The following is a 12,328-nucleotide window of genomic DNA, read 5'->3' on the forward strand; positions in this document are numbered from 1 at the left end:
GGCTCAATAAACTTCTCTAACTAACGAAAATAGGTGGCATCAGGTTTTGGAGACAAGTGGTAGCAGCTAATAGTTACAAGGCTTCATTTTAAGGTGATTAAATATTCTCCCAAGCCCAGTGATGGGAGAGGGATACTATAAAGTGCTGGCCTAGCCCGCAGGAAACCAAGGTTTTGCCCAAAGTGCAGCGTAAACCAGGCAAGGTGGCGCACAGCCATAATGTCCCCACTTGAGAAGCAGGGACAGGAGGATTAGAAGTTCAAGGTCATCTTCAGCTATGCAGAGAATCCCAGGCCAGTCTAGGGTACTTGAGACTGTCTCAAAACCAGATAACGCAACTTGCTACACCTATACTTCAAACATGGTGGTTAAGTTTTATTTTGTTTGTTTGTTTGTTTGTTGTTTTAATTTTCTGAGGTCTCTCTGTGTAGCCCTGGCCGTCCTCAGGCTGGCCTCGAACTCAGAAATCCATGAGCCTCTGCCTTCCAAGGGTTGGGAGTATGTACCGCCGCCACCGCCCAACAAACGGTGGTTAATTTTTGAAAACGTATTATTGTTTTATTACTTTATAGCTGGGCAGTGGTGGTGCACGCCTTTAATCCCAGCACTCGAGACGCAGGATCGCTGTGAGTTCGAGGCCAGCCTGGTCTACAGAGTTGAGTCCAGGACAGCCAAGGCTACAGAGAGAAACCCTGTGTCAAAAAGCAAAACAAAACTTTATGTGTATGGGTGTTCTGCCTGCATGTTTGTCTGTACCATGTGTGTGCCTGGGGCTCAGACGCTAGAAGAGGGCATCAGAGCTTCTGGAACTGGAGTTCCAGGTGGTTGTGAGCCACCGTGTGGTGGTAGGGATCAAACCAGGGTCCTCTGGAATTTCAGCTTGTGCTTTAAACCACTGAGCCATCTTTTCAGCCCTCAAAAAAAAAAAAAAAAAAAAAAAGATGAATTTTAGGATAACTGTATGATCTTTAAATTAAAAAATAAATACAGAGATAGAGAGATGACTCAGCAGTTAAGAGCACTTACTGCTCTCGCAAAGGATCTGGTTTTGGTTCCCAGTACCCCCATAGGAGGGAGCTCACAATGGCCCGAAACTCTGGTTCCAGAGGATCGGACCTCTACAGGCTTCTGCGCGCATGTGGTGCAATACACATATCCAGGCACATATACATTAACTAAAGAAAAAATGAAAAGAAAGAAAAATGGACAAAAAACAGTCAGGCACGGGGTCACTTTGCTATCATCTCAGCACTGGGGAGGCTGCAGGAGGAGGATTATAAGCTGGAGGTTAGCCTGGGCTACATTAGGAGGCCCCCATCTCAACAAACAAACAGTGAGATGGCTTGGTAGGTAAACATGCTTGCACCAAGTCTGATAACCTGAGTGTAACCCCTGGGACCCACACAGTAGGAGGTAGACTGACTGCCCTCTGACCTCCACACCCATGCTCTCTCGCATGTGTGTGTGTATGTATACAAAATAAATCAGTAAATGTGAAAAGTAAAAAAGCTCACCACCAACAAAGACCTCGAAATCTCCAAACAAATAACCCCACAAAAATTCCCAAACAGCTTCCCTCCAGTTTTTTCTTTCTTTAAAAAAAAAAACAAAAAAACAAAACAAAAAAAACAAAAAAACAAACAAACAACAACAACAAAGAAAAGAGGAGGTGGGGAGGTGGCCTGTGGGGAGGAGAGACACTTACCAAGGAAGCCCTCCTCATCTACGATGATGGTGTAGTCCTCAGGGGTCTCAGTCAGACTGAAAAACTTGCACCTGTATAGAAAGATACAGGAATATCTAGTCAGTATGGACCGGCTTCCTGTAGAGCCACATCCCCAGCCCCTCACTAGGGGATTCTAGGCAGGTGCTCTACCGCTGAGCCACACCCCCAGCCCCTCACTGGGGGATTCTAGGCAGGTGCTCTACCACTGAGCCACACCCTCAGCCCCTCACTGGGCAATTCTAGGCAGGGGCTCTACCACTGAGCCACACCCCTAGCCCTCCACTGAGAGATTCTAAGCAGGTGCTCTACCACCAAGCTACATGGTCATGTTCCTTGTATACTCTCTGGTATGTGGTGGTGGCTTCAAAATCCAACGTCTCTATTAAACCCAATTAAAAAGGGTGATTTTTTTTCTTTTTTTTTTTCGAGACAGGGTTTCTCTGTATAGCCTTGGCTGTCTTGGACTTGCTTTGTAGACCAGGTTGCCTTTGAACTCATAGTGATCCACCTGCCTCTGCCTCCGAGTGCTGGAATTAAAGGCGTGCGCCACCATGCCCTGACTTCTTTTTTTTTTTTTTTTTTTTTTTTAAGATAGTTTCTTGTAGCCCAAGCTGACCCCCAACTCGTCCATCACTCACATCAGCAATGCTGTACTGTAACTCCTAATCTTCTACTAAGGGCTGAGATTACAGATGTGTACCACCACAAGTGGCTAAAGGGGCAACTTCTGGTCTGTGTTGAATTACGCATCACCAACCTGACCTTCAAGGGGCTGAAGAGATGGCTCTGTGGTTAACAACACTTACTGCTCTTGTGGAGGACTTGGGTTCGGTTCCAAGCACCCATTATCAAGTGGCTTATAATGGTAACTCCAGTCTAGCAGCGCCAACACTCTCTCACCTCCGTATGGTGCACATAAACGCACACTAGCACATTCGTACACATACTAAATATATAAGTACATCATCCTGAAACCAATCAATCAACCGACGAAAACGATCTTCAAGAAAATCCCTATTTGGGGCCGGGCGGCGTGCATTCCTCATCTCGTTGATTTTTCTGCTTAGTCACCAGCACACACTCAGCTCCCCTCCAGTTCCTTCCCTTTCCATTTATTTGTGTCTGTGCGCACGTGATCAGGCTGTGGTGCACACGTGGAGATCAGAGGACAACTTGCGGGCGTCTACTCTGTCCTTCCACCATGTTGGTTCTGTGGAGTGAACTCAGGTTGTCAGCCTTGGCGGCAGTCCCTTTCAGCTACTGGGCCATCGCACCAGCCCTTGTTGGTTTCTCAGGGGCATCTCTATCCGTGTCTATCCCATAGCCAACTTGTAACACTCTCTCCCCCTCCCTCTCTGAGATAGGGTTTTGCTGTGTAGCCTTTGCTGTCCTGGAACTTGCTCTGTAGACCAGACCGGCTTCGAACTCAGAGATCCACCTGTCTCTGCCTCCCGAATGCTGGGACTAAAGGCATGTGCCACCACGCCCAGTCAGCTTGTAACTCTTATCTACACAATATATATTATCTGCCTCAAAGGAGAACAGTAAACTACTACCTTGTAAGTGGCAAGCGATCAATACTCTCGTGAGGATTCCTTCATAGAGGCCCCACATCCTCAGAATTAGCCTTAAAGCTCTCAGGTTCCAGATGGCTGAAACAGATGCATGCTGGGATGGATGGGGCCTCCCAGCTGCCTGAGAGCCTAGTATACAGGAATGGGCAAGACACTTACTCCTGCTACCCTCAAAGCTGTAGGGACACTCCAGAAATAGACCGGACACACTGGTCTGGAGGGCACAAACACCAGCAGACGGACAGGAGGTATAAATAAATAAGTTGTTGAAGTGACATGTCCCGGGGGGCCAGCCAGCTGTTGGACGTCCATCTCAATTTATTGTACACACTGGCTGAGATAGGACCTTTGGGACAGAGGAGACAGAGGGAACTGTTGCTCTTACTGGTCACCGAGTGCCCTGTGTCTGTGACCCTCACCCCACCTGATCCTCTAGGGCAGCAATTCTCAACCTGTGGGCCTCCATCCCTTTGACGGGGAGGGGGGTGCGTGTGGGGGGGGGGAGGGAGTCACATGTCAGACATCCTGCATACTAGGTTATTTACATTACAACTCATAACAGTGGCAAAATTACAGTTATGATGTAGCAATGAAATAATTTTCTGGTTGGGGGAGTCACCACAACGTGAGAAACTGTGTGAAAGGGTCACAGCATTAGGAAGGTTGAGAACCACTGGTCTAGGACATTGAGATTGGTCTCGGGTTCCTTTATTATTTGTGTATGTGTGTGTGGGGTCAGTACCGGTGAGCTGGCGCATGTGGCTGTATGTCTGAGAGGCCAGGTGATGGTGTTAGGTCTCTCTCTCTCTCTCTCTCTCTCTCTCTCTCTCTCTCTCTCTTTCTTCCTTTTTCTTTTTGAGACAGGGTTTCTCTGTGGAGTCCTGGCTGTCCTGGACTCACTTTATAGACCAGGCTGGCCTTGAACTCAAAACGATCCGTCTGCCTCTGCCTCCCGAGTGCTCGGATTACAAGGCATGCGTGCTCCAAGCCCAGCTACTACTAACTTTTAAATAACAGAATCTCTCACTGGCCTCTCCCTCACTAAATAGGCTAAGTGCCTGATTGATCAGAGAGCGAGTCCCATGGCTCCTCCATCCGGTGTTGAGGTTACAAACATGTGACAACACACCCAGCTTTTTAAATGGGGATTCTGGTGACCAAACTCAGGCCCCCACGCTTCTACAGCAAGCGCTTTACGGACAGAGCCATCGTCCCCGCTAATGTGAGCTCTGGTGGAGAATGTCACCAGCCTCTTCCTTGGTCACTGCCCGCCTGCCTATCTTCTTTGGACATCTCCTGCTTGTTTGTATGACCCCCAAGAAGCACCTGGGAACAGGGAGCAGCCACCTCCTTTCCCTAGTGAAGAGATGGTCCCCTCACCAGTCTGATGCGATCTGCTATAGGAGGAGGGCAGCGGGGGATGGGGAGGAGTGGGGAGGGGGTGGGTGGGGGTTGGGCTGACCATGCATTACAGTGTGATGGGGAGTTTCCTTTACATTGTGCCTGTGAAGGATCTCTTCCCTAGTTGCGCAGTGCCAGCCTGGCAGAGCACACCTGATACCCCAGCACCATGGAGGATTGCTGTATGCCTGAGACCAGATGGGGTTTACACTGTGAGTTCTAGGCCAGCCTGGAATCAGCCACGTGACAGGCCCTTTCCAGTCTTCAACTCCTGATGCTTCTGCTTCAGCCTCCTCAGCGAGGGGCAACAGGTATACTTGACAACACCTGGTTTTTCTTTTTTGAACTACCAGGCATGAAACCCAGGGGCTTGCATGCTGAGCCAGCACCCTATGGCTGACACATGAACTCAGTTCTTCATTGGGGTTCTAGGCAGGTGTTCTACCACTGAGCCACGCCCCAGCTCCTCCCTGGGGGATTCTAGGCAGGTGCTCTACCACTGAGCCACACCCCAGCCCCTCACTGGGGGATTCTAGGCAGGTGCTCTACCACTGAGCCACACCCCAGCCTCTCACTGGGGGATTCTAGGCAGGTGCTCTACCACTGAGCCACACCCCAGCCCCTCACTGGGGGATTCTAGGCAGGTGCTCTACCACTGAGCCACACCCCAGCCCCTCACTGGGGGATTCTAGGCAGGTGCTCTACCACTGAGCCACACCCCAGCCTCTCACTGGGGAATTCTAGGCAGGTGCTCTACCACTGAGCCACGCCCCAGCTCCTCCCTGGGGGATTCTAGGCAGGTGCTCTACCACTGAGCCACACCCCAGCCCCTCACTGGGGGATTCTAGGCAGGTGCTCTACCACTGAGCCACACCCCAGCCCCTCACTGGGGGATTCTAGGCAGGTGCTCTACCACTGAGCCACACCCCAGCCCCTCACTGGGGGATTCTAGGCAGGTGCTCTACCACTGAGCCACACCCCAGCCTCTCACTGGGGGATTCTAGGCAGGTGCTCTACCACTGAGCCACACCCCAGCCCCTCACTGGGGGATTCTAGGCAGGTGCTCTACCACTGAGTCACACCCCAGCCCCTCACAGGAGGACTAATGCTTAGTTCTAATGCCGAGCCCCAGCCCCAGCTTGCAGATGTTATTTTCTTTGCTTTGTCCTCGAGGAGTTTGAACAAGGTGCTCCCATTCTCCCTCCCTTTCTTGGGACTGGAGACCCAGTGGATTTCCTACAGCCCTTGTTCTGCACAACAGTCCAGTCATCCCCCCTGAGGACACCCAACTTCCTGTCAGCACAGGAAGGTAACGAACACTGGACATCAACCCCTTTGCTGTTAAGCAATCTGTGGTCCCTGTGGCCATCTCCCCACATCCCAGACACTATTAACTGCAAATGACATTCCCTGGAGGGCCCAGCTCGGGTGTTGCCTGAGGCTGTTGACCAGTTGCCTAGCAACTGAAGTGTCTTGCTCTCTGGGTCAATGCTGGTTCTTTTAGCTGTCGTGGCGTGGCCACTGTGTCCGATTCCATCTTTGGCTGACCTTCATTACTCCCCCAACACAGCCATCTCCTCCCTCAGACTTGACCCCACTCCGAATCCCTCCAGGCCTTTCCTACATCTGGCCCTCTAAGCACTCCCCTGACCCCTGGGACAGGGTTTCTCTGTGTAGCCTTGCCCGTCCTGGAACTAGCTCTGTAGACCAGGCTGGCCTCGAACTCACAGAGATCTGGCTGCCTCTGACTCATGAGTGCTGGGATTAAAGGCGTGCGCCACCATGCCTGGCTAAGCACTCTTAATTTTTACGATATCAGTATCTACTGAAGGTCCGTCTCAAAACCCCACAAGTGCATGCAGCTTGGTTTTTAAGATTCACTTCCTTCACAAACTGTCACTCACTCATTTTGTGTTCTTCATCCCTGGCCTCTTCCCCTCCCAGCGCTCAAGTTTTCTCCAATTTTAAAAAAAAAAATATTTTTTTTTCAGACTTATTTATTTGATGTGCTTCAGCGTTTTGTCTGCACATGCATGTGTACCCCACGTGTGCCCGGTGCCCAAGGAAATCAGAAGATGGCATCGGCTCTCCTGGAACTGGAGTTGAGGGTGTCTGTGAACTGCTATGTGGGTACTGGGCAAAGAACCTGAGTCCTCTCAAAGAGCAGCAAGTGCCCGATCTCTCTCTCCCTCCAGCCTGGGCCCCCCTCTCTCTATATGTATATTTGATTTATTTTTAATTCTGTGTTTGTTTGTGGGGTCTGTGCTTGTTGAATGCAGGTGACCAAAGAGAACAGGAGAGCGTGACGGAGCCCCGAAAGCTGACGTTACAGGCAGTTGTGAGCTGCCCAACATGGGTGCTGGGAACCCAAGTGGGGTCCTCTGCAACAGCGGCCAGCACTCATGTGCACTGAGCCGCGTTCCCCAGCTCAGGTTTCTTCCACTTTAAAAAAAGGTCATCCTTCATCCGTATCCCTTCCTACGGCCGCTGCCAGCTGAACGGCAGTTAGCTTTCCTCCACTCAGTTAACCTCACCAGTGACCTCCACGCTCCAACATCTGATGGCTGGCGTCCTACCATCCGGCCGGCCCCTGACCTGTGACTAGCCCCCCTGGGGATAGCTGACCAGAGCCTTTTTCTGGAAACCTTGTGTTTCCCCACAGTCTCCAACCTTCTCAGGGGTGGTAACTGTCTTCTTGTCCCCGAAGGGGACTTCTCTCCAGTGGGTGACAGCTCTGAAGCAGGCTCCCCGGGGCCTTGTTAACCTTGGACCATCCACTCTCCCTTTTCCATCCCACCCCAGGCTTCCTCCTGGCCCAGCTGCTCTCTTCGCACTGACCTTTCTGTGCCTGATTCGTGCTGTCAACTGTCTGAAATGCACTTGCGACCTTCTCTCTCTCCCTCCCTCCCTCCCTCCCTTTCTTCCTATGTAGCCCCAGGCTGGTTTGCAGCTTGAGATCCTCCTGCCTCAGCCTCCAGGCCAGGCTCTTACACAAATGTCTCATACCCACCCTCTCACACGAGTACCACTGTTGCCCCGTTTCTCAGTGACCCTGCAAGACCCTGAGCCTGCAGCAGGCCCCACTAAAGATGTCTGTGGGCTCCCTCACCCTCAGGGGGCTGGACATGCAGTCACACAAGTCTGTCTTCAGAATTCTACGGCTATTCCCTTTGGGGCCTGGCTGGAGCCAACTACCCAGGCAAAGCCAAGGCCTAGGGTTGCCTGGATCAGGGGCCCAGGCGCTGAGTCACCTCTGAGAACATTTCTATCTTCAATCACTTGCGGCCGCCTGGGTGGAAGGCCTGGCTGCCTCTGGAAATTCAATCTGTTTACTCTCAGCTTCTTCACCAAGCAGAAAGAGGCCCTCACTTAGGGCCTCTCTCGGGGCATCCTGGGCCACAAGTCTCCAAGCCTGGGCTAGGCCAAGCCCTATTTCCCCAACATACCTACAGCCAGAAGGCAGATAGGGAGGGTGAGTGGGAAGCAGTATCAGACGGATAGCCTACTCAGAGATGTATGGACCAGGTAAATGTAGCAGAAATATCACACACACACACACACACACACACACACACACACACACACACACACGTTCATTTAATAGTACAGTGTATCACAAGGTCCCTGCTGAAACTACAGAAAGCTAAGGAGATGGCTTAGTGGCTAAGAGTGCTCGTCCGCCAAATCAAGGATCTAATATTGAATGCCCTGCACCCATGTAATAACCCAGCCATGGCTGCACATGGATCCTGGCGGGGGGTGGTGGGGTGGGGATAGAGGCTGGAGGACCCCAGAAGCTTGCTGTTCAGTGGGAGACCCTATCTCAGAGCAAGAAGATGGAAGCTAATAAAGGAAGGCACTTCTATGTCCTGAGACACCTTCTGTGTGAGGGCAAGGGCACAGCATCCGCACATGTGCATTCGCTGAGGACGCTGAGGTGGGAGGCTGAAGGCCAAGCTGAGCTGCACAGGAAGACCCTGGTCTCAAAAAAGGAGAGGGACTTCCTGGCATCGTCCTGACAGAGGGTAGTAAGCAGAGGAAAAGGGTAGGACTGCAAGACCATGCTGGGCAGCCTTCATTTGCATATACCTAGGGATGGGAGGCTCACTCCTTTCCGAGACAATGAATCCTAGCCTGGATTTTAGAAATCCTATATAATCAGTATTTTTTTTTTTTTAAATTTAAATTTAAATGCTGCTTCAGGTCTCTGCCTGACTATACCTGCTAAGATCCAAACCTGCCTGGTGGAAGGCTGGGTATAAAGGGCTTGCCTTGTAAGTGTAAGGATCTGAGTTTGATCCCAGAACCCACGTGAAAAGGCGTGCTATGGCCGTTCTGACTGCAATCCCCACAGTGGGTTAGCAGAGACAGGCTAGCCTGGGGTTCACTGGGCGGCCAGTCAGCCTAGGCTATTTGGTGAATTTCAAAATGGCTGCAATATCCCATTTCAAAAACAACAACAACAACAACAAAAAAACCAAAAAAACAAGAGGAACAGCAGCCACAGTTAACCTCCGGCCTCCGCAGGTGTGTGCACATGCACACATACACACACCAAGGAGCTAGGGATGTGGCTCAGTTGGTAGGGTGCTTGTCTAGCATGCACAAGGTCCCAGGTTCTATCCCCAGTACCACATAAACCCCAGTGTGACTGACTGTGCATGCTTGTAACCCCACCACTTGAGAGGCCGAGGCAGGAGGATCACTTTAGTTCAAAGCAAAGCTGGGGCTATATTGTCTCACGAAGCCCAAAACAAAACAGTAACAAGACACCACGGGTAGAGGCAGGTTGGGGTGTATGTGAGGGAGTGCCCCTTCTGAAGCCTGGGCCCTTCTGGTCACCGGACGCCCCTAGTAAGTTGTCCGGAGAGGAACTTTAGGTTGGTAGGAATCCACGGCCTTGCCCAGTATACACAAGCCTGGGATAGAGCGCCTCGCTTCAGAGAACTGTGTTAATTTAAGGAGCCTGAGGCTGGGTGAGGCGGGTGCATGTCAACAATCCCAGTGTCTTCACGGTTCACAGAGCCACCCTGTGTGACAGCTGCGTTTCACTAGGGAAAGTGGAATGCACCCTGGGAGGAAGCCGTGGTTTCTGTAAACTAGCTCTGTAGACCAGGCTGGCCCGGTTTTCGGTAAAGACTTTTAAAAAGCTCGGTGCGGTGGCACAAGCCTGTAATCCCAGCACACTGGGAGGTGGAGGCAGGGGGATCTCTGTGAGTTTGAGGCCAGCCTGGTCCCTATGTGTGTCTACGCACAGCAGTGCAAGTGCACGCAGAGGCCAGAAGAGGGCGTTGGTTCTCCCAGTGCGGGAGTTATAGGCGGCTGTGTCGTCTGACATGGGTGTTGGGAACCGAATTAAGGTCCTCTGTAAAAGCCGCAAGTGTGTTAAGCTGCTGAGCCATTTCTCCAGCTCCCTGTCACTCCCAGTTCTTTCCCTTGAACCTTCTCTGGGTGGTTCTACGAGAGGAGGCACACAGTTCAGCTTCCGGCACTGGGACTCACATCCCAGGAGCAAAGAAATGTGAGGGGAGAGGTGGCAATGCCTGTAAGACGCCACACAGAGCATTCAGCACCAGTGCCAAGGCAGTGCTCTCTGCTGTGGGCGAAAAGCATTCTTTTCTTTCCCTTCTTTTCTTTTACTCTCTCCCTCCCTCTTTCCCTTCCTTCCTGGAATAGGTCACCATACCTAGCTTTTCTAATTATTTCTCATTTTTATTTTAAGTAGGATTAAAAACAAAACAGAACAAAACAAAAGAAGACATGGAGGCAGGAGGCTGGCGTGGAGGAGGGGGAAGTGGGAGGGCGAGTGGGGTTGAGTATGTGTGGAGGTGGGTAAACATTATGACAAGCTGTTCGCTGTGAGTTCGAGGTCACCCTGATCTACAGAGCGAGTCCAGGATAGCCAGAGCGACACAGAGATATCCGGTCTCAAAAAAAAAAAACAAAAAAAACAAAAAACAAAAAACAAAAAACAAAACCACACACCAAAAAGGAAAAATAAAATAAAACAAAACTTATGACACACTGCCTACATGGATGAAATCCCCCCAAAGTACACAGAAATGCTAAAAAGTCATTATGAACTCCCAACTCTGCTTTGTAAAAAGAACATTAATTCTGAACGCATCCATGGACAACGCACTGGTAATGTCAGAATCCTCGTGATGCAACTGCTAGCCCCCTAAAACCCTAGCAGCTGGCAATCAACATTTAACATAATGAGCTTCTAGGGACATTTCGGGTTCAGACAGTCACAGTTCTGTATTTACTGGGGGGGGGGGGGAAGTATTCCGGCTAGGGACGAGCTCAGTTGGCAGAGTGCTTGCTTAAGCATGATTAAAGCCTCTGGCACCCCATAAACCAAGCATGATGGTGCACCCCTGCTACTCCAGCACTTGGGGAGTAGAGGCAGGAAGATCAGACGTTCAGAAGTTCAAGGTAATCTACAGCTGCATTCTGAGCTGAGACTAGCCTGGGCTACATTAAAAAACTGTAGCTATTCTCCACAGGAACACACTTGATTTTCCACCCATCTACGAGCCTATGTGTCTATGGATATATGTGCCATCCACTCATCCCTCTACCCATCCACCCTTTGGTCCATCCAGCTGCCCACTTGCTCACTCGTCCTTCCATGTTGTCCATCGGCTATTTATCCACCTCCCTATTCATCTATCATCCACCCATCCGGATGAGCTTTGCCAGAGAATCATGACTCATTACCGTAGGATCGCTACGCTACTAGTGACTACGGCACTGAGAAGTCCCGTGACTGGCTACGTGCAGGGTGAGAGCTATGGAAACTGGTACCATGGCTCCGTATAACATGAAGACCTCAGACGCTGAGGGGCCATTGGTTTGGATGTTGGGCTGCAGGGTGGACACCCTGGGGTCCTGATGTCCAAGGGCAGAACAAGAGCATCCTAGCTCCATACTATGAGGTGAGCTCTCTTCTACCAGGATATGTGTGCCCACCCCCAGGCCTCACTGGGGATTATAGGCAAAATTTTAACACTCAGCCCTACTCCAGCCCTTTACTAGGGATTCTAGGCAAGTGTTCACTGAGGATTACCCTATGTCCCTCACTGGGGGATTCTGGCTAGGGGGTATATATTTTGTCATGCCTTCAGCTCTTTTTTTTGTTTTGTTTTGTTTTTAAATTTTGATACAGGGTCTTACTAAGTTACCAGGCTGGCCTTGAATCTACCATCCTCCCGCCGCAGCCTCAGGTGTAGTTAGGATGACAGAACACACACACACACAGACACACACACACTTTTTTAAACTGTGGTAAAGCACGTAGAATATACACCTTGCCATCTTAACTCTCTGCATGGTCCTGTGGCAGAAAAGACTGTCATTGCCGTGTAACCAGGAAAGCTACCTGTCTCCAGAACTCCCTCATCTTGCAGAATTGAAACCTAACACCCTTAAGCATTAACTCTGTGCCCTTCCTCCAGGGCCTGGTAATCACACACTCTCTCCATTGTCACTAGTAGTAGTAGTAGTAGTAGTAGTAGTAGTAGTAAGTATTTCTTTATGTTGTTGTTTCGAGACAGGGTTTCTCTGTGTAGTCTTGGCTATCCTCGAACTCAGAGATCCTCCTGCCTCTGCCTCCCCGAGTGCT

The 12,328-nt window shown here is 50.6% G+C and overlaps 1 protein-coding gene across 1 annotated transcript in view; it reads right to left on the reverse strand.

Annotated features, from left to right (window-relative positions):
* The window catches only part of CASTOR2 (cytosolic arginine sensor for mTORC1 subunit 2), a 40,819-nt gene that overhangs the window by 12,026 nt on the left and 16,465 nt on the right, over positions 1-12,328 (reverse strand). Inside the window, exon 2 of the mRNA XM_084763934.1 lies at positions 1,706-1,776. Within this exon, the coding sequence (XP_084620060.1) occupies positions 1,706-1,776 (71 nt within the window). The remainder of the gene's footprint in view (positions 1-1,705; positions 1,777-12,328) is intronic.

The sequence above is a fragment of the Acomys minous genome (genome assembly GCF_964271855.1).
Source record: "Acomys minous genome assembly, chromosome: 16".
Classification (NCBI taxonomy): Eukaryota; Metazoa; Chordata; class Mammalia; order Rodentia; family Muridae; genus Acomys; species Acomys minous.